At 41.8% G+C, this 23445-nt stretch overlaps 1 protein-coding gene across 2 annotated transcripts in view; it reads right to left on the bottom strand.

The window, feature by feature from the left end:
* Positions 1 to 23445, bottom strand: part of MAML3 (mastermind like transcriptional coactivator 3) — a 352805-nt gene that overhangs the window by 126701 nt on the left and 202659 nt on the right. For both annotated transcript variants that reach the window (XM_087724365.1, XM_087724366.1), the window contains exon 2: positions 9673 to 11184. In XM_087724365.1, coding sequence (XP_087580491.1) covers positions 9673 to 11184 — 1512 coding nt within the window. The remainder of the gene's footprint in view (positions 1 to 9672; positions 11185 to 23445) is intronic.

Here is a 23445-nt window from a genome sequence, read left to right as displayed (position 1 = left end):
GGATTTATTTTGTAGCTCATTAATTATATTTTCTTCTTTCAAGTGAACCTAAACCAAATAAACTTTACTAAATTATCTCTCAAATATGTTTATTATTTCACTGGAATACTCTAGTTCCTTTTTAATTGTGTTTCCATACAAATCCTTTTATAACACCTGGAAATCACATAACTGCTATTGTATTATTCAGGGCTTTTACTATTCTAGAGAACATCTGTATATTGGCATTCAGGAAATGCTGAATATAATTCTATGTTCACTGCTAAAATGTGGCAGCCAAACTTTGGTCCAGGTGCTTTCAAATAGGGGATTCCTAGCTCTCGCAATCAAAAAGAATCATGCTTATACATGTTCCACCTTTTAGTTGTAATAGATGTGGTAGAAAATGATAGGAAAGGTATACATTATATCCAGATTACTTTATTTATAAATTTCCATGATAAAGCAGGACAATTCTTAAACTACAAGCAAAAGAAGATTTGATAGCTGTATTCATAGGGTCTGCAGCTTAGAAGTTGCATTATCTGAAGAAAGCACATGTCTGCAATCAAAAAGATTAATTACATCAATGGTATATACCTATGGTAGCTCTGACCTACAGGATGATTACAGTACAGCACAGCACTATTCTATTAGTGACAATGTGTAGACTATTATAATAGGGAAGAGAAACAGAAGGTGTGCTCCATTTTCCTTTGAACTTTCCCGTGTAAAACTTCTGTTTTGTATTCTTGTACATAGCACAGCTTGGCAGAGCTTTAGATTTTTAAATCAAGGCTCTTAACTTCTTCCCTCCCCCACTTCTGCTCTTAGTCTCTTGTTTTCTTCAGATATAGATTAGCTGAAGAGTGTTCTCTCTTTCTTGTAGAAGTATTTTGCTAATTCCAAGGACAACCACCTGCTGCAGGGAGGATATTGCTGTTACTGTCTTATGTAAACTTTTGCTAGATAAGCAAAAATGAAAACAGTAAGTATCATTATTTAGAAGTATTGCAACAGAATGCTATAAACATTTTGAAATCCATCTTAGGGATGAATTTCAGTGTAGTTCTCTGATGCCTGGGAAATGTGCTGAATCTTAGTTTGTATGTTGGCTCAGGAATTCTGGGAAGTGAAGTTGCTGAGTTTGAGAAACCTTGCTGTAGTGAAGCAGGGTTCTCTACAGCTGGAAAAATATGATTCTTTATTCGACATTTACAATCTTTTATTGAATGTTATCTTTTTTGTTGCCTCACTTGTGGATATTTCTGTATTCATTTGTATTATTCCTTGTTATAAAATGGTTACTGTTTTGCCCTGCTCTGCTCATTAAATCCTTGAGCCTTCTACCTCATGTTTGACATGTTCACCATGTTCAAGCAGACCTAGCACCCAGACTTTGTTTTGGCAAGGCACAACAATAATAGACAACTCAAGGAATATTCAATAGCAGCCCCATTGTTTTGACATCCATGTGTTAAGATATTTTTTTATTTTATTTAACATTTATAGGCCGCCCTTTTCCCTAAGGGGACTCAGGGCGGCTTACAATAATGAGGGAAGGGGAGTGAAAGACAAAATACGACAAAAGAAAAGTGAAATAACAAAAAATGCTAAAACACAACATTCACTCAGCATTCGGGAGGGGCAAGAAAATTTATCCCCAGGCCTGACGGGCTAGCCAGGTCTTGAGGGCTGTGCGGAAGGCCTGGACTGTGGTCAGGGTACGGATCTCCACGGGGAGATTGTTCCATAGCGTCGGAGCAGCAACTGAGAAGGCTCTCCTCCGGGTGGTCGCCAGTCGGCACTGACTGGCGGATGGAATACGGAGGAGGCCCGCTCTATGCGATCTGATGGGACGCAGGGAGGTTATTGGCAGGAGGCTATGGGTCTTTAGAGTGTTCAAGATATTCTATACACCAATATTTTTCAGCATGCCTTCTTTCAAAGCATTGGTTAAGCAGTTTTAAGGAATTTGATTCCATGTTTTCCAGTATTTATTTTGAAAAACAAGTTACAGCTATAAAATTTATCTGATATCATTAGAACAGAATTGGGAGTAACACTCAAAGCATTGGAATGTATATCTTATGTGGGTTACATTTGTTACAGAATTGGTGGCAGATATTTGGCAAAGCAAATAGTACTTACTTCAGGCCTTTAAGCTAAGAAATGAGTCACGACCACTACACTCCAGAGAAACTGTATTCAGTAGAAGATTATACAAATTCCACTGGTTTCTGGTCATGGAGAAATTCTGCAGATTTCTTAGTTTTTCTCCCTAGACTTCCAATTTAACAGTCTGCCAGTTGTCTAATTACTCCTATTCATGTTGAGCTGTATGTATGGATTTCTCTCCAGCCACACACACCTTTCTTTTTTTAGTATAATTAATGAAGCTCATCAAAGCTTGGAAAACAGGCTGGAGCATCAACTACACTCTGCTGTATAACATGAAGGTTATGAGCTACTAATCTCCTTGCAGGATGTTCATGTAGCCAACAGATTTACACAGAGATTCAAGTGCCACATTGCAACAGTTACATTAGAAATAAATAAGAAAAGATGTTTATACAATTTTCTATGGTCTGATTAAATCTTTGAATATCTATTAATAGTCTTATACAAGAGTTCCTATGTGGTACTCTGAGAAAAATATTTCATTACCCATAAGAGGAAAGTGTGAAAGCAGACACGAGTCCTATCTTCAGAATTTCCCTTGTTTACTTCCACATAAAGGACAATTTGTTTTGTTCTGTCTCTATTAATGTTCTTTCCTGAATCTCATGACTTTGTCCCTAAATCAAATCCATACAAGATTCTTTCTCCTCCTTTTTTTTCATGCTCACACTTCAGCTTTAGAAAGAAAAAAAACAGAAGCAGAAATATAAACTTAAGAATAGTCATGTTGCCTGGATTTTCACATTTTCCTGTCATTGACGGTGTAATGTTTTTCTCAGAATACCACATGGAGTGCTACAGAATCAACAAAGCCCATCATGTTTGTGGGAATAGATACAAGTTAATAACATTTGACAAATGAAGTATTGTACATACTTTCCCTATCCTTCCTTCTATACATCTGCACAACTGTCATACTTTTGAAACTAGATTAAGTTAGTGCTAACACAGGGGTCCCCAACCCCTGGGCCACTATCCACTACCAAGCCGTGATGTGTTCGAACCCCAGCTGTGGGAGAGAGGGGCAAGTGTGCACGTGTAACGCTCCATTCACATGAGTGGCATGGAAGCACAAGTGGAGCTTCATGTGTGAGCTCAAGTGCCATCCGCTCAAGTGCCTTCAAATGGATCTGTGCGCGCGTATGTACACCTGCCATTCATATGTCCCCCCCCCCCGTGCCAGGCCTGAAGCCACCAAGCTGAAAAGGTTGGGGACCGTTGTCTAAGGAAATAATTAAATATACTGATTTTACAGTATATTAGGACTATTCATGTATGTTGGAACTAGTAATCTCCCAGAATTCTTGGTCAACAGAGTTAATAAAGGAAAATTTAGGAATTGTAGTTGCTTCTCACAAAGAAAGCAACAGTTCGGGCCAGGTTTTTCTACTGGAATAACCTTTCATCGGGCAACTCTTAAACATCTACAGAAAAAATATATATGGAAATCCAGAAAGTAACATAAAACACCTAATAAAGATATTAACTATGCAATGATAGTGTGCTTTGCTCAAAACAATTCCAAAAAGAATCTTCTTCTTCTTCATCATCCTCATCCCCATTATTATAATTATTATTATTAAACCAAGGAAAAATATTCTGGCCATCCTTGATTCTGTTTATTTCCCTGAGGCCGAACAAAAAGTCAGACAGGGAAGGGCAGAATCTCTGTAATTCTATGTTATCAGATGATCTTTTCCCATCATTGTGAAGAACTATTATTCCTGATTGCTCAGGAGGTCAATTAACAAACATTTTTCAGGAAAGCAGCAAGAGAAAGAAGGGGAAATACATTCCATATGGATGGCTACTGTTTTACCTTTCCCACCTAATTCATTTTTTAATCAACATGCCTCTAAATTGGCCTACTGGGACTGCAAAGATCTTTCTATATACAGTAGAAAGATTAGATTTCTATTAGGTTAGGTCATTTGAAGGTTAAAAGATATAGGGTTTTATTAGGTACAGATATGGGTATCTTTCTGAAACTGGGACATTTTTTTACATCTTAATATCATGGTGTTTGTGTATTAACATATACACACATGTATGTATGTATGTATGTATGTATGTATGTATGTATATAAAATGGTTACTATTTTGCCCTGCATGTGTGTATGTATACACACACACACACACACACACACACACGGTATATACAAACCACACTTGACAGTGCAATGATAAAGCTATTCTATAGTCTACTGTTGGCTGTAGAGTGATGATGGAACCTCCAAGTACAGTTTTTCCAAATTTCCTGTTCTCCAAATATGTTAGGAAAGAACATGACAAGATTTGCAATGGTGGCCTGATAATGTATTTCACTGTACTTATTTTACTTATTTAATTTGTTTATTGGAATTTGTCAAACAAAAACAAGAACAAGAACAAGAATAAGAGTAAGAAAATAAAAATACAATGACAGGGATAATAGGCACGTTAATGCACGTCCCCTCTACTGACCATGTAAGTATGAAGTAAGATCCACGGAAGTCAATTTGTGACTGAAACTGTTAAAATTTGTAGCTGAGACAACTGAATCAGGTAGGGCATTCCAAACAACTCTATTACAGAAACCATATTTTTTACAGTCGAGTTTAGAACAATTTACATTGAGTTTAAAGTGGGTGTTCATGCATGTATTGTTGTGATTAAAACAGAAAAAGTCATTTACAGGTAAAACATGACTGTGTATAATTTTGTATGCAATACCTAGGTCTGACTACAAGCGATGCTGTTCTAAGTTATCCCAACTGAAAATTTTGAGCCTAGTAGCATAAGTAATTCTATTGTGTACAGAAGAGTGCAAGACTTTTCTCGTGAAGTACTTCTGAACCCGGCTGATTGTACTGATTTCAGATATATGGAAGAGATTCCAAACTGTTGAACAATATTCTAAAATTGGTCTAGCATACGTTTTATAAGCATTAATTAACAATACAGTGTTTCCAGAAAAAACCCTTCACAAAATTAAGTTTACAACTTTTAATGCTTTTTTAGCAATGCTGTTAACAGTGAGCTTTGGAGCATAAATCGTCTAGTCCTTAACAAAGTGGGATTCATCTGCTAGATCAATGCCACCTAGCTTATTCTTGACATTCTGATAACGTTTACCAATATGTAAGACAGAGCATTTATTAATCAAAATTTGAAGTTACCAAATAGATGACCATTCAGACACACAGTTGAGATCACTTTGCAGAATTACCTGTTATACTTTCTAAGAATTATACTTGCTGAGAATTCTAGGACCCCAATAAATCTAAAAGGCTGGTGATTGGAGAAAGCTAGTTTGGAAGATGAGTAGCGGAAACTAATTGTTGGGGAATTAGCGAGAGTCTAAAACAGGTAATAGTTTATGCTGTTTTATATTACAGAGCAGTACACTCTGCAACTCTGTACTGCTTTATAGTACATGCACTCTGTTTCTCAACCTTGGTAACTTATGGACTTCAACTCCCAGAATTCCGTAGTCTGCCTGACTGGGGAATTTTGAGAGTTGAAGTCCATACATGTTAAAGTTACTGAGGTAGAATAACACTGAACTGAGACCATTATTAAACTCTTGAAGAAGGGATTGGGTATGTTAATCAGACATAAAGTTTACACTTTATGTAATGAAAAGAAAGAGCTAGATAATGGTATCACCATGTATTTCAGTCCAGATTTAAAGTAAGTATTTCATGTATTACATATTTTTTTTACAGATAATCAAAGAGTATTTTATTCTTTGCAATAGTGATCACATCAACTTCTATTTGAAAGACCTCAGTTTCATTCCATTGGTGAATATCTAAATGTTTTAAAACTTTCAATATTTCAATATTTTTAAAGGTGACAGAATCAAACTGAATAATAGCCTTAAAACCATCTCAAAAACATTTATGCAACCATATTTTAATGCACAATTTGCTATATTCTATGGCAAAATTGAACTATTGTTGCTGTTAAACAAACTAACAAATATTAAAGTGGTTATTTGTTCATTTCTTCATCATATTTCTACACCACCCATCTCACCTAAGTGGCTCAGGGCAGTTTACAATAAAAAAATATATCATAAGATCAAAGCATAAATAAGAACAGAATTAAAATCAGAATTAAAAGGTCAGGGTTAATATATTAAAAGTGAAAGTGCTCAAAGATGGAGAGAACATTCTCATGACACCATTTCCAAGATTGCATATCACTCTTTGATTCCCATGCTAATTGGAAAAGCCAGGTCTTAACACTCTTTTTGAAGGCCAGAAGAGTAGGGGGTCACCTCAACTCTGGAGGTAAAGTGTTCCCGTGGGCAACAGCAGAGAAGATTATCTTCTTGAATCCCACTAGTTGAAATTCTTTAACCAATGGAATCTGTAACATACCCTCTCTGTCTGACTAAGTGGGATGGGACAATGTAACTGGAATGAGATGGTTCATCAGGTAACTTAGCCTCATGCCACAAAGGACTTTAAAGGTGATAACTGTCATCTTGAATTAGAACTGGGAGCAAAGTATCACCCAATGCAACTTTCATAGCAGAGGTGATATTTGTGCAATCTAAGATTGCTCACATTGCTACATTCTGCACCAATTGCAATTTCTGGATAGTCTTCAAGAGCAGCCCCACATGGAACTGGTGCACAAGATGAAGTTTATTTATTTATTCATGTATTTTATTTGTCAAACATGAACGACATAACAGGTATAAGCATAAATATGGGCATGAACACATGAAATGACTCCAAATATATGGGGACAGTAAGACAGGGACGGTAGGCACGCTGGTGAGCTTATGCACACTCCCTTACAGACCTCTTAGGAATGGTATGAGGTCCACAGTAGACAGTTTAAAGTTGAAGCTATGGAGGTTTGAGGAAATAACAATGGGTTAGGGCCTTCCTAACTGTGACTATCATTTGCTCCTTGAGCAGGAGTTGTGAATCCAAGAGGACCCCCAGATTACCCATCAGGTCTATCTGTGGCTGTGTAAGTCCATCTAGAAACAAAGATCATAAACCTCCAGTTTATAAAAGAGTCTTCTCCCATGGCACTCCTTACCAGGGTTCAGTTTAAGCCTATTGTTCCCCAACTCAGACCCTCACAGCCTCCAAGTACTGCAAAAGGGCATCCACAGTTTCACTTACTTCAGCCAGGATGAAGATATATACCTTGGTTTAATCAGCATACTGGTCATAGCTCATTTTGGGGCAATGTATGATCTTATTTGATGGCTTCATGTAGATATTAAGCACCGAGCCTGAAGCATTGCACAAAACAGGGTTGTACCTCTTGCTCTCTGACAACTACAACTGAGACTGTCCCAAAAGGAGGTGAACCAGCACAAAAACTATGCCCCCATTTCCAACTGGCAAAGCCTGCCCTAAATGATATGTTTGGTGATATCAAAAGCCACCCAGTGGTCAAGAAGAGCCAAGATGGATCCACTATTCCCTAATGGTCCTGCCAGAGATCATCCAAAAGCATGACCGATACTGTTTCCATCCCGTATTTGGGACTGAAACCTGACTGGAAGGGGTCCAAATAATCTGTCTTACAGATCCTCTGGAGCTGCAGAAAGACTGCCTTCTCAACCACCTTTCCTAGGAGGGAAAGATGGGCGACTGAACAAAAATGAAGAATGGTAGGGTCCAGTGATGAGTTTTTGAGAATAGGATATACCAGCGGCTCTTTAAATAGAGCTTAACATCCTCTCACTAAGCCTGCATTAACTATCACTAGATACACTTGCATGTCATCCCCTGAGCGACCTCTACCTGCCAGGAGGAGGTATGGATCCAAATCCAAGGTGACTACACTTATAATCCCAAGAACCCTAACCACTTTTCTCAGATCCAACAGGATCAAACTTTCCCCAGATAACTAGGTAAGAAATTCCCAAGGTATCTCCAATGGATTTGCTCCATGTTTGATCTCTAATTGAGAATGGATTTGAGTGGTTTTATCCACTAGGTGCATTGAAAATTCTTCAGCTCAACCTTGAAGATAAACCTCAGAATCCTCTTTACTCAAAAGGCAATAGGCGACCATAAACAGGGCCACTGATGGTGCTTTGCAGATGCAAGAAGAGCAGAGAAAAACTGACATTTCTTCACTCTTAATGCTATGAGGTAATTCTTAATAGAGCTCTAACTTATGATCAATTGAATTCATCCCTTGTTTTCCTGCATTGGGGAACATGTCAAATTCTCTTTTTAAATTAAAATCTTCTGGCTGATCGGGAGTTGGTTGGTAGACATCTGTTTAAGCCCACTGATTTCACATTCAATATGGCACTGGCAATATATGGCTTTACCAAACTATAACAATACATCTATTCTGAACATTAAATACATCAAATATCACATCAAAAACACATTATCAAAACACATTACATTTTATCCATTTTTCTTGCACTGTTATTATGGCAGGATAATTCATGGCCATCATTTGTGTGTGTGTGTGTGTGTACACACAAACATATATATATATATGTAGGTCTTTGGTTATTCGGGTTTTCTCCCGCGTAACCTCAGAAAACAAATACAGAAAACAAATACACAGACACAGACACAGACACAGACACAGACACAGAAACGCATATATATAAAAGCTTCCATAGATATATATTAGCTTCCATAGATAATTATTATTTCATTTATTAGATAAATTTAACCTCATATTAATTTTATATGATAATTAATGGATCACAGTAAAACTATATTAGAAAACTTGGTAATTTTTGAGAATGAACTAAATATCTGGAGATGAGCATTCAAAACTATTGCCAGTATAGGTTCCATAGCTACTGTACTTTTCGCAGTATAAGATGTACCTTTTTCCCTCAAAAAAGAAGGTGAAAATCTGGGTGTCTTATACACTGAATACATCATTTTGGCCTATCGAAACTCCGCTCCCTTTACAAAAATGGACGTGTAGAGGGAGGGTTGCAAAGTCCTCCTAAGGGCTGGGGAGAGCAAAAATGGGGGCGTGGTCCAGCCCCTAGGACCACTCTACAAGCCTCCCAAAGTCTCTACATGCCCTCTCTTTTTTTGCAAAAAAACAGCCCATTTTTTGCTCGTCCCCCCCCGCTTCCAGCACTCTTAAGAGCCTCCCAAAACTCTGCATGCCCCCCCCCCAAAAGCAAGCCATTTTTGCTTATTTTTTGTGGGGGGGGGGGCAGCCCCCAGGAGCACTCTATAAGCTTCCCAAAGCTCAAAATGAGGCTTGCAGAGGGTTTGGGAAGCCTGCAGAGTGCAAAAACTTCTGTTTTTTAAATTTACCTCTTTAAAATCATGGCGTGTCTTATACTCCAGTATGTACCTTACAGAAGTAACACTAACTTAGGAGAAAGTTGAATTTGAAGCTACTAGCAAGTTATACAATATATGTGCGCAGAAACAAATGCTGTTTAAAAAAGGTACGGCAAATACAAGAAAAAGTTGTAGATAGCAGTACACTAGTTTCTATTGAGTTATTCTGTTAATTCACATGAGCCATTCACAGAGAACATTCTCTGTCCACACTTACCTGACCTAGAGATGGAAGAGTTCCATAAGCTACTGGCTGGTTCATCATTCCTTTCTGCTTCAAAATAAGCATGCGCTTCTGCTCCTCACTCAAAGGTGTCATTTGAGCCTGAATTGGTGGCTGTTGGGGAATCTGTTGCTGCTGCTGCATATATGGCATCAAAGGACTCTTGTTGGAATTGGACATTGGTGGAGTCATCCTTTGACTAAGATCAGCATTGAAATGAGACAGAGGTTTAGTGTTGCCATAAGAAAGCATATTGCCTTGTTTGCTCAAAGAGTTTGTACCCAGATTATTTGGCTGCTGACTAATCATATTGATATGGTTTTGAGGGAGGTAGTTATTTATTGTAGTCTTTTGTGAGTTGTTTGCCGTGGGAGGCACTGCAGGATTTTGGTTGTTAAAGGCTTGGGGGTACATCATTGGGCTATTTGGTTTATCTGTACTGAAAGGTCCTCCATAAGGACTAGATGGAGGCCCCACTGGCGACCAGCTAGATACTTGATTTGGATGCTGTGGCGGCTGTTTCTGCTGCATCAGCTTAGCCCGCTGTTGCTGCTGGGCTGCCATCTGCTTCAACTGCTCAGCTGGAGACAAGTCAGTGCTAGTCACAGTTACTTGGCTAGGCCCTGGGCCTGCTGTTGTCACTGTTGTTGGATTCATGTGGAAACTATTGCCTGTTCGTGACTGAGTTTGGTTTGAAGGATGAGCTTGGTTGGGAGTCTGAGGGGACTGAACCACATAGTTTGCTAGTGAACTATCCAGGCTTGGAGCCGGAGGACCATTAGATCCTGCAGGGAGGCTGGGACCTGTAGGGATATTTGAAAATGGTGGCCCTGATGATGACGGTCTTACCTGGGGAGAGCCTGTTGGTAGGTGAGCAAATGGAGAGTGACATGGATCACTTTTAACACTGGCAATCTCCTGAATCTCTGTGGCTGGTCTCGGAAATTCAGGTTCCTTTTTCTCTTCAAAGTCTTCATTGAACAAATCTTGTATATCATCTTCTGGAACAGTGTTAGCTAGCTCGTCTATTAATTCCTGCCACTCCTGATCATTCAGGTTAATGTCTGAGAAGAGTTTATTCTGATTGGAAAGGGATGTGTCAGAATTGTCAGTGCAGTTGGGATCATCCAAGGGCTCTTGTTTCAGTTCTTTGTTGCTGTTACTATTGTTGGGCAGAATGTTAAAACTATCTTCAAGCTCGGTACATCCATTGATTGGGAGTTTTAGGTCAGAAAGTCCACCATTTTTACCTAAGTCTTCCAGGGTACCCTCATGAGTTCCACTGTTTTGCAGTGGCAAAGATGGCTTCAGGTCAAGCTGGTGAAGAGGAGAAATAGAAGACAAAGGCAAATTGTTTGGCAAACTATTGACTCTCTCAATCCCATGTACATCTTTCCGTATCCGCTTATTAGTTGGAGAGAAGCTTCTGTCACAGACACCATTCTGCTGTTCTCCATTGAGGGGTGAGCGTGCTCCTTCTAATTTTCTCTTCACTGTCTCTTGAAGCTTGAACAGAAAAGAAAAAGTAATTAATTCAATATTTGTCCATTTCTATCTTTAAAAAAATCATCATAACTGTATACAGGAAGTTTTACTAATTTATTATGACATGTAAAGACTGTTGTTTCAAAACATTTTGGGTTGGATTTCTAGACATTACTTAAATTTATTGGAATAATACAAAACTTTAGAGACACGATTTCTTCTCACAGATGGATGTGTATCTTTGGCAATGAGGATTATTGCATTATTATAATTAGCTATAAGCTATTCTAACATATTAACCAGAATGAAGCGGTAGACTGGAATGGAGCCACTTTTTCAATGTCATATTTCAAACACAAAAAAATTACCATATCTAGTACCATGACTGAGAGGTTTATCCTAGCCATCTCCATAATATATCCATTTGCTATGTAAGTAGGAAACTTCCAGAAAGCAGCCTTACGCAACTGTCTCACATGTTATGTAAAGAAGCACTGTTGAAAATTTCCCATTGCACTTTAATTTCAGGAGTTTTTATACCAAGGATTTTAAAAATACACTATTATAACACCACAATTATCTGTTTTGCCACATGTTGCTAGGTGAAACCAATAAACAAAATTAAACAAATAGTCCTCAGCGCAACAGTTGTTATTTGAGAAGCATTTTTCCTACTTCAGCTTGCAAGAAAATCTAGTGATTAATCCCAATATACTTTCCTTTTCATTATATACTGTACATCAGTTACAATATATACACTATAATGGAACATTTCCCAAGATAATGCATTGAATAATCAAAGCAAGTACTTACTATATTGAATAAATTGCACAGCCAATTGTTTACTAGTAAAAATGCGCAGACCACCTCAGCCAAATTAATCTGGATGAGAAAAAATAGCTAGGATAAGGTAGGCCATATTGCCATTTCTCCCCAATGCAACCTGCCCTTCAGATAGGATTTATATTTATTGTTTCTTCCCCTTTCAAATGCATGATAGACATAAAAGTACTTCATGGAACCAATTCAAGAAGAGTGCAGGTTTTATGTAAGAAGTTCACTGAGTTCCCATCCCTTTATTTTATGTAAATTCACCATATTATCATCTGAACATTCAGTAAATTATCAATCAATACTGTAGTGCCTCTGAGCAATGTGGTAAATGCCCAGGTAATGCCCAGGATATCACACAATATTTTTTTTCCAAAATATATAATTGAACAGGGATGTGCAGTCACTAGAGGCAGGGGAGGCGGGGCCTCACCAGTCTCCTCAGGAAAAGGAAAGAATTTTAAAGAATTTTTAAAAAATAATTAAAGCCAAGGTAGTTGCTACCAGACTCCAAGTCACAGTGACTTGGATTCTGCTTAGTGTTAACTGTAGGAGGAGGCGAGAGAACTATGGGCCTCCTTTGCATAAGGAATTTTTCGCCTTTTAAAAGTTAAGCAAGGGTTAAAAAGCAAAAAATTTCATATGCAAAGGAGGCACTGATTCTCCCGCCTCCTGATCTGGGAGCAGCGAATCATGCCTTGTTGCAGTTGAGCATGCTTATGTTGAGCAGGTTATTTCGGAGGGCGCGCTTCAGAGGAGAGAGGAGTGGGGGAGAAGGAGGAGGCTCACGACAGAGTCCTTGGTCGCCACCTGGAATAGAGTGGCGACTGAGGCGCTAGATCTTTGTGGCCTCTCCACGGCAGTGGATCCAGGAGGGCACCTTGGTTTACCGAGGAACTCCGGGAGATGAAGCGCCAAAAGAGACGCCTAGAGTGACGTTGGAGGGCTAGCAACTCCGAATCTGACCAAACACTACTAAGAGCCTTCACTAGGACTTCTTTAGTGGCAATATGGGCGGCAAAATGTACACATTTTTCCGCTCTTATTGTGTCCGCAGAATCTTGCCCAGCCGCCCTGTTTAGGATAACCCCTTCCCTCCTGAAAGGGGGGGAAATGGGGGATGCCTTACAGGGATGAGCTGAGGAGTTTGCTCAGTTTCTGTCGGACACAATCGCTCAGATTTGGACAGACCTGGACTCCATTTGGACAGAACCAGCGGAGATGCCGAGGGAGGGTCTTGTTCAGACTTTCTGGAATGAGTTCCAGCTTGTCACTCCTGATGAAGTGGACAAGGCCATGGGAGCGATGAGTGCCTCCACCTGTTTACTGGATCCATGCCCCTACTGGCTGGTTTCGACCAGCGGGGAGGTAACACGAGGCTGGCTCCAGAGAATTACGAACGCCTCCTTGCAACCACCCCTAGCCTTGAGCCATCAGGGCCCCATGCCAACCAGCAGAGTCAGATTTTAAGGCTCTTCCTAAAGACCAAAAGGAATGGGGGCAGGTCTTACCTCTAGTAGCAAGATGTTTCAAGGGTGGGGGGGGGACATGGATTTTCTCTAGCCTAAATTTCTTGGTTGATGGGGACCACCATAGGCCCTTTCTGCTAGAAACGGTGTAGCTGGCAAATCCCATTGGGGAAATACAGTTCCTCAGATATCCCGGATTCAAGCCATAAAGGGCTTTAAAGGTGATGGCTAACACCTTGAATTGGACCTGGAAGCAGATCAGCAGCCCGTGCAGTTTGCATAACAGTGGTGCTACATGTGCTACCCAAGGTGCTTCCAAAACTATTTGCACTGTTGCACTCTCAACCAAGTGTAATTTCTGAATAATCTTTAAGGTAACCCTATGTAGAGTGCATTACAACAATCCAAATAAGAGATGGCCAGGGTATGAGTCACTGAGTGCAAACCAGCAGCTTTAAAAAACAGTATTTTGCTGTTAATTTTAGTGGAGGACTCCTAGGTTGCTGGGACCTGCAGGAAGCACAGGGTCTGGAAATGACTACAACTCAGTGGTGGGATTCAGCCAGTTCGCACCTATTCAGAAGAACCGGTTGTTAACTTTCTAAGCAGTTCGGAGAACCAGTTGTTGAAAGAAATCTTATTTTGTGTTTTTCCACTTTACAGGGCTAATCCTGTAAGGAAGGCAGAAAGGAAACATTCTGGTATTGTTTCTAGCCTAATCTTTATTGTCCTGCTTACAGAAACTCCCTCTCCAGTTAACCTTTATTACATTGTAACAGCTAACGCAAAGCACCTGTCAATGTGAGTGATGTTGAGTTAGCCACACCCACTCAGTCACATGACCACCGAGCCATGCATACCCAGCTGGTCATTAGGGCAGAGAACCAGTTGTTAAAATTATTTGAATCCCACCACTGCTACAACTGCTCTAAACAAAGAAACAAGACAAGAAAACTGCACGAGTTACTTTCAAACATTCCCAGAATTCTTAGTTTTAGATTACCTACATCTTATTTTTTTTCAGCTTTCTTCAATCTGGGACTCTTCAGGTTAATTAGTAAATTAACAACTTCCATAATCCTCTTCCAACATGATATAGCAGAAAATATATTTGATGACACCAGGTCCTTTTATAAACTACGTAACACCAGGTAAAATCAGCTTGTTTATTGTATACTTTGTAATGTCTGAATTTACAAAAATGGAAATATCTGTTATATGTAATGTGATAGACCATAAACCTAGATTTAATTAATGTGCTTTTTGCTAGTGTAGATAGAAAGACACTATCAAAAGACACATTATAAGAAATAAACTTCAGTAGTCATAGAAAACAACATCAAGAAATTTACAGCTGTTAATTTCTTTCTATCTATCATCCATCCATCCAGAGGTGGGTTCCTACTGGTTCGGTCCAGTTCTCCCGAACCGGTAGTGCTGCCATCAAACAGAGAGCGAACTGGTTCCCTGTTTTTGTTAAAAGAGGGCCCGCCCGCAGGTTATACTTACTGATCCGGGGCGGCAGCTTCTATTTCCACTCCTCAGCTGCTTTACCTTTTTTCTGACCAATTTTTATTCAATTGCCTGGCACGTGCGCTCAGCGAACCAGTAGTAAGCCGATTAGGAACCCACCACTGTATGTATGTATGTATGTATGTATGTATGTATGTATGTATGTACGTACGTACGTACGTACGTACATACGTACCTACCTACCTACCTACCTAACAGGGGTGGTATGGCCGTACCAGATGGTGAAATTTAGCGTGCCTTCCCGTACCCGTTGGTCAGGAGGCCCCGTACCGGAACACTCCCTCCCCTCATTTGCTCTTTCACTCACCCTGCCAATCCAAGAGCCGAGGTGGCGCAGTGGTTAAATGCAGCACTGCAGGCTACTTCAGCTGACTGCTAGATCAGCAGCTCAGCGGTTCAAATCTCACCGGCTCAGGGTTGACTCAGCCTTCCATCCTTCCGAGGTGGGTAAAATGAGGACCCAGATTGTTGTTGGGGGCAATATGCTGACTCTGTAAACCGCTTAGAGAGGGCTGAAAGCCCTATGAAGTGGTATATAAGCCTAACTGCTGCTAATCCTCACCATGCTGCCGAAAAGTTCTCAGAAGAAGAACCAGAAGAAGAAAGAACTGGTTAGTGGCTGGGGTGGGGGTGGGGAGATGTTGGGTAAGAGGGAAGAGGCAGAGGGGCTGCTAGAAGAGTGTGTGCCCATGCACAGGCTGTGGGTTTTAAAAAACGTCTGAGTGAATCCAGGAAGAAGGAAGAGGCAGAGGGGCTGGAAGATACTATAGGAATACACACTTCCAGCCCCTCTGCCTCTTCCCTCTTCCTGGATTCACTCAGACGTTTTTAAAACTCACAGCCTGTGCACAGCACACACTCTTCCAGTCCCTCTGCTCTTCCTGGATTCATTCAGATATTTTTAAAACTCACAGCCTGTGCACATGCACACACTTCCAGCCCCTCTGTCTCTTCCCTCTTCCTGGATTCACTTTAAAAAATGTCTGAGTGAATTCAGGAAGAGGGAAGAGACAGAGGGGCTGGAAGTGTATGTGTAAGGTGGTCAGTAATGTTAGAGACTGGTCAGGACAGCCATATTTCTTCTGTAAGTAGCTGTTTTATTGTTTTGTGTACTTATTTTATTCTTATTTAAGTAGTAAGTGCACAAAATCATAAATTTCCTTTTTTTATATCTTCTTTTTGTAGGTCATTCTTTGGGGCAAAGAATTCAGTGACATCGACTTGGCCATTCCCACCCAGTCACATAACTGCCAAGCTACTCTCACCCGGTTACATAACTGCCAAGTCACTCCGACTCAGTCATATGACTGCCAAGCTAGTCCTACCCAGTCACAACCTCACCAAGCCACTCCCACCCGGTCACATGACCACCAAGCCACAAAACAGGCCACACCTACAGAATAGGCACTAAAAATTTTTGAAATCCACCACTACTACCTACCTACTTACCTACGAATTCTTAAGATATGGTTTGATAAGAAAGTCTTTTGCATATTAATATTTTCAGTATTCCACAATGTGAATGGTGAGACTTTTTTTTTTTGCTCATATGTGGGCAAGTAGTTTACACTCTCACCACATTCAGAAGGATACAGACAACTTGGAAGGAGAACACAAGTTAATGGGGGGAGATATCTTGTTTAACTTTCTTGGCATCCACAACAAAAGTTATAGTGAAAAACTGCAAACAAAAAGTGTTTAGGCCTACATGTATATAAATTTAGTTTTTCAGCATTTAGGAAGACTGTTTTTTCCATCACAGGAATGCGCTAGAGATGTTAAGAGGCCTTCAGCATGTAACTGATTAAGGTCTTGCCAATTTCAGGTAACAGGTAAACTGCCCAGGGTACTAATCAAGTAATTAAGGTCACAGAGCTGAGTTTGTTAATTTGCAGTTAGCACTTAACAGGGAAGCATGGGCCCTGGAGAAAACTGCTCAGGAAGAGATATCTTGTTAAGATACTCAAAAAAATACACAATATTTTTTTAAGGCTATGCCTTAAATATCTATGAAATGCTATTTCAGAGACAGTGAAAAGAGTTCAGGCTTTTAAACATTCTTCTTGTATTGAGCTAATATTTCATTTTTTGATATGATTAAGTTAGTTCCAAAGTAAGGTGACCAGATTTTCAGATTGATAAAGAGGGACGCCATTGACCGGGGGTGGGGAGGAGCTAGGCCGTGGCGGTTACTGCCAGCCCGCGGCCTTGCTACGGATGTCTGGTCACCTTAATTATACATATCCTCTCTCTATCCATCCATCAGTCTGTCTGTCTATCTGCCTACCTATCTGTCTATCTAGTTATGGTATCTCTCTGTCTGTCTGTCTGTCTATCTGCCTGCCTATCTGTCTATCTAGTTATGGTATCTCTCTCTCTCTCCCTCTGTCTGTCTATCTGCCTGCCTATCTGTCTATCTAGTTATGGTATCCCTCTCCCTCTCTCTCTCTCCGTCCATCTATCTGCCTGCCTACCTATCTCTCTCTCTTTCTCTCTATCCATCCGTCTATCTGCCTGCCTATCTGTCTATCTAGTTATGGTATCTCTCTCTCCCCCCCCCTCTCTCTCCCTCTCCCTCTCTCATTTCATTATCATCTATCTCAGTGTTTCTCCACCTTGAAGACTTGAAAGTATGTGAACTTCAACTCCCAGAATTCTGGGAGTTGAAGTCCACACACTTTCAAGTCTCCAAGGAGGAGAAACACTGATCTATCTAATTAATATAATTATTTCTCCCTCTCTTTTTCACTCTCTCGCTCCCGCGCACACACGCAAATGCATAGGGCAGCCCACCTCACACACAGGTAACTCTGGGCGGCTTACAACATTATGATGCACACCCAAGCGAATAGAGTCAGGTGCCCATGATCCCTTTCCCGAGGGGGGAGGGCTGTGGAACATGCAAAACTCTTCATGGTTGTGTCACTCTCTGGGGCTTTCAATTTCGCTTGTCCCCCCCACAACCTTTCCAAAGCCAAGTTTCATCCGATTTTAACCAATCCCAGCGCCTCTCGCATCTCTCCTTTGCCAGAATCACCCTGGCCTCTGAGCATGTGCAGAGGGCTGGGATGGGAGCTGGAGTCTGATGCCACTGGCGATCTGGGGCTGTTGTAAGCAGGTGCGGGGCTTCGGGGGAGGGGGATGCGCAAAGCCCCCTCCCCTAATGCTTCTGGCTCTTCTAAAGAAGGGGGTCGGGGGGGCTTGTGCAGACCCCCTTCCCCCTATTCCCGCATCTCCTTGCAGGAACCTCCAATCGCCAAGGGCATCGGACTCCAAATCCCATTGCAGCAGCCCCCAATGCCCAGTGTCTTAGGACTCCAAATCCCATCGCAGGAATCCCCACTCGCCAAGATCGTAGGACTCCAAGTCCCATCCCATCTGCTTCAAGATCTCCCTCGCAAGCTTCAGCAGCCCCGATGACAGCTCGGCACACTTCTTCTTCCCCACACACCCCCTCCCCTCCATTCTTTTCCTCAGTTCCCACGCCCCGGCGGATCCACACAGGTTCGTCGCCAAGTTAAGCGTGCCTTGGATCCCAGCCCCGGGACACCTTTCTGCGGTTGGCCAAGCTCCTGCTCTCCTCACAAAAGGCAGCCTGACTGACGTCTCTCTCTATTCCCTTCGCCCGCTGTTGGTTAAGAACAAAGCCCATGGTGGGGAAGCTGCTTGTTTGTGTGTCTGGGATTCTTTGGTGTGTGTGTGTGTGTAATTGTCTCCAGCTGAAGGAGCGGAAGTGGGAGAAACGAAGCTCGGAGAAGCCGGGGAAAAGATGCAACACCCCCCCATACTTCCCGCATGGGTTAAAGTAGAGCCTCGGGATGACCTCAGATGGAATCTCCCCCTTTCCCGTCGGCTTTGACCTAGGGAGATCCCAGACGCTCCCACCACCCACCTGGAAAGGAGGAAAATCGTGGAGTTGGGGAGAACCAGCGAGCCGGAGAAGGCTGTGGGTGTCTCCGCCATACACCCAGGCGCCAGCCCTGCTGCTGCCGCTACTAGGCAGGAGCGCAGGGGTGTCCAGCCAACCCGCTGGAAGCCTGGCAACTGACAATGGCAATCCGTCTTGCTTTCCCACTCCACTCCTCTTTCCCAACACAAAGGTAGACCAACGGAGAGGTAAGGCAGAAGAAGGGAGGGCAGTCGATGCCTCGACTGACAAGAGGCGCGTCCTCTGCACCCTTAGCAGGACCAGACAACAATACATCCCACCCAGCCACGCACTCCCCACGCCGGCGAGCGCCTACCTTCGCCTTCTTCCTCTGGCAGGCAGGCAGGCAAACCCTCTACGCTCCCGGCAGCCCCCGACTCCCTGATGTCTCGCCCTACTGAAAAGCAGCAACTGTGGGCAACTCCGCCAGCACCGGTCCATTCGCCTAAGCTGGCCGGATCCCACGAAAGGATTTTTATTCCCTCCCCCGAGCTTAAGCGGTTCTTCCCAACTGCACACCCTGGTGTGTATGTGTGTATGGCAGACATATCGCCGGAACGGCCAAAAGCCTCTTTCTTGACAGCGCTTGACAGCGTTGTTGGGGCCTGCAGGAGAAAGAAAGCACTTTAATCAGTGGGGTGAAGCACTTTCTTTCGCCCGCCCGAGCTCTGATGCGCAATGAATGAAAAATGGAGTTGGGGGGTGCTGGCAGACTGATATTATATGATCTATTTATAGCATCCTGCGCTTGCTGGAACTGCCTTTTCAGGCCTGAATTGGCCATCCCGAGCAAGCTTAGGTGGAGGGGCCGATGTTAGCCCTCCTCCCTTCTCCAATCCAACCCCCTTCCCCTCCCCCACAATTCAAACCTGGAAGGAACAGCCTCCCTTTCCTCGTCCGCTCATCGAATCAGAAGATCAATACCCACGAAGCTTTAACCCCCCAATCACCTATCCCCCACCCCCAAATAGGCAGACCTCTCCTCCCTATCCACAACCCCCCGCAGCTAGAAGAGGCCGCACGGTATTGTGACCCACCTGATCGACAAATGCACAGACATACAACTGGGGCAGGAGCGTGCAACTGCGCGCGAAGGTCTCTGGAGCAACGTTTCTCCTTTCACAAAAGGCGCATTCTCGGTGCACCGGGACTGCTCTGCTTCTCAAAGGGGTTGAGGCGCCCCCCACTCCTCACTTTCCAACGTGGGGCGGCGGTGGGAACGGGAGGAAGCTTTCACTTGCAATCTCGCCTTTTTCTTGGTGCTTCCAGCAATAGCACCAGCAAAAAGGCAAAGGGGAGAAAAAACGGAGGGGAGCCCGTCCCGAGGAAAATCTTTGGACCTGCCAAGCCTGGAGAGAAGGAGAGAAAGAAAGAGAGAGAGGGAGGGAGAGAACAAAAGGAAAGAAAGAGGGAGAAGCGGCCCAGCCCTTGATGCAGAGAGGGAGGCGCGAGGAGGAAAGGAAAGCGAGCTCCCCTCCTTGTTTGGCTTTTCTGGCCCGACTGGATTGGGAGAGGCACCACCCGAAGAGGTGGAGGCTTTTGCGGGGAGGAGGAGGAGGCAGCCTCTAGATCTGTCCGGCCCAAGAACCGGAGCGATCAGGGATCTGGCAAGGCGGGCTAGGGCACGATCGCTTCGGGGATCTCACGTTTCCGAGCCAGTGCAGGATGCTGGCAAGGTCGAAGAGGAAAGCCTGGAAGTGGGGTTGGATCTCTGGCTTTGGAGAGGCCCGCCAGCCAATAGGGATGCAAAAGGGGAGGGACGTGGCCCAGAGCAACCAGCCAATGGGAGGGAGCAGCTCAGGCAACCTCTAACTCTCAGCTAGCATAGTGGGAAGTCACCGGTGGATTTCTCAAAATCTTTGGAGTGAAACTGAGATACTACATCGTGCATTCTTTCAAAAAATTGGGACTTTTTAAGAATGCAGCGGGACACGGGACAAATTGTGCAAAATCGTGACTGTCCCGCCAAAATCGGGATGTCTGGTCACCTTATTCAAAAGACAAAAAATTCATCTGATTTTGAAATTCATCTGAATAGCATTGCATTCTATATGCATATATATTCTATTCTATTCTATTCTATTCTATTCTATTCTCTCATCATGAAGAATATTGCCGGAACTACTACATTCCAAACAATATATAGAAATTAATTGAAATGTGAATATGCTAAAATTCATTGGAATTGTAGTGTCTAAAATGAATGCACAGCCATTAGCATGTTTCAGTGACTTCTTAAGTTACATTTGGAGGACATTTATTGCTCTCCAAAGATAGGTAAAACTTTAGAATAATATAATACACCTACCTTCTTAAACTTATACAATATCCCAAAAGAAATGTCATAGACACATATAAAAATGGCAGGACAACCTTTTTCTGGGCCAGAAAGTTAGATTATAGAGGACCACTAGTTTATCAGGAATTTTATTCCAAAATGTAACATCGCAAACATCTAAATTTAATTTCATGTAAATTTAAACTTAAGTATGATTCAATATGATATGGTGTGTCCTCAATTTGCAACACAATTGGGACCAAGATTTCCAATACTAAACAAAATGGTTGCTAAATAAGTTAACATTTTATGATTTTTTTTTTACCATGGTTGTTAAACAAATCCCTGCAGTTGTTAAGTTATTTATTTATTTATTTATTTATTTATTTATTTATTTATTTATTTATTTATTTATTTATTAGACTTATATACCGCTTCATAGCGCTTTCAGCCCTCTCTAAGTGGTTTACAAATTTTTTAGCAAATTGAGTCAGCAACTTGCCCCCACAGTCCGGGTCCACATTTCACCCACCTCGGAAGGATGGAAGTTGACCTTGAGCCGGTGAGATTTGAACCGCTGAATTTCAGATCACAGTCGGCTAAAGTGGCCTGCAGTACTGCACCCTAACCACTGCGCCACCTCGGCTCTTGTGGTTGTTAAATCTTGTGGTTGTTAAAACTAAATCCAGCTTCCTCCATTGACTTTGCTTGTCATAAACCCTCTGGAAAGATTGCAAATGGCAATCACATGTCCCTGGAATGCTGCAACCATTATAAATATATGCTAGTTGCCAAGTGCCTGAATTTTGATCATGTGACCATGGGGATGCCATGACGATCATAAATCACTTTTTTCAATGCTGTTGTAACCTTGAATAGTTGTTAAATGAATGGTTAAGTCAAGGACAATCTGTACAGATTTCTGAGTTAGCATTTAATTCTTTGCCCCTTCCACCATTGCAATTAAATTATAATTTTTAGAAGTCCCGTCTGCATGCAGCCCTCCTGCCTCTGAATTATAACTCCAACTCCTATTATCAGTGTCCAATATTTTGCTTATACTGGCTTGTGATGATGAGAGTCTTATAGTATTTACTACATCAGATTGTGAAATCAGATTGTGAAAGCCTGATGTAAAATAGATAAAAATCAAAATGTATGGGGATATTTTTAAGTGTCTAAATAATCTACAGTATGTAATGTTTACACACACACACACACACACACACACACACACACACACACACACACACACACACCTACCTATATCCTACATATCCAGGAACAACTCATCTTAAAATTCCTGAAAGGACTGCAATGGGCATATCACAGGGTATCTGCTACCTAAACAAGGGACCGCGTATGCCTGTCTACAGCATTTTCATCTGCTAGAAAAAAAGCTGCTGCACTTCATCCCACTAGCAGCAAGTCATTTTTCAGAAGAAATTAGACCAAGATGCCTGTTGTTATAGCAACAGTCAGAGCTACTTACACCGCCCCCTCCCACCTCCTATTTGACTTTAGTGGGCAGCTATTTCAATTATGTATAGGGAGTGACCACAACGGCGGCTGTTTAGTGATTTTATTGCTTCTTCAAAACAAGCTCAGAGGCTGAATCCTCTTTCAATGTTTAATCTGACGATAAAATTCAAATAGACTTTAGCATTTTACCCTGCCCATCTTGCTCTAACACAAACCTGTTGGTCAGACTGTTCACTAGCTGCTAATACAAAGCTTTCAAATCTACCTGCATTAGACAAGGCTGCTCCCACTGATTTTGCTGTCCTTAAAACTAAATTCACTTCTGTCAGAAAAATAGCTCAGCAAAGGCTGACCAGAGGCTAGTAATAAAAGAAGAGTCTCCATGATATTTGTAGGGCAAAGAATCAATGAATTCTGCTAAATCTAAGCTCCTGAGTGTCCTGTTGCTTTGAAATTTTTGGCTTGAGAATCCATTCAAGGATAGAAATATTTTGAAAGCTTTGAGACTGGCATGAGACTGGAAAGGAGTGCAAATTGATCGTATTTTTCTTTCATGAGGAATCCTAACAAATAACTATTCCTAAGAGCTTTGGCTAAGAGAAAGGTTTTAAAAAGAACAAATAACAAATCCTATGATTTAATTCTCTGCTAAAACATGGGTGGCTTTTATTTTCAATGCCATTTCAAATGAGCTGCTAAATCATTTGTGCTCAAATGAACTTACATTCTTTGTACTAATAATTAAGAATTTAGGATCACAT

Source organism: Thamnophis sirtalis, unplaced genomic scaffold (genome assembly GCF_051295495.1).
Source record: "Thamnophis sirtalis isolate CommonGarterSnake01/CBP01778 unplaced genomic scaffold, rThaSir2_p1.2 scaffold_10, whole genome shotgun sequence".
Lineage (NCBI taxonomy): Eukaryota > Metazoa > Chordata > Lepidosauria > Squamata > Natricidae > Thamnophis > Thamnophis sirtalis.
This window is presented reverse-complemented; position numbering and strand designations above follow the sequence as displayed.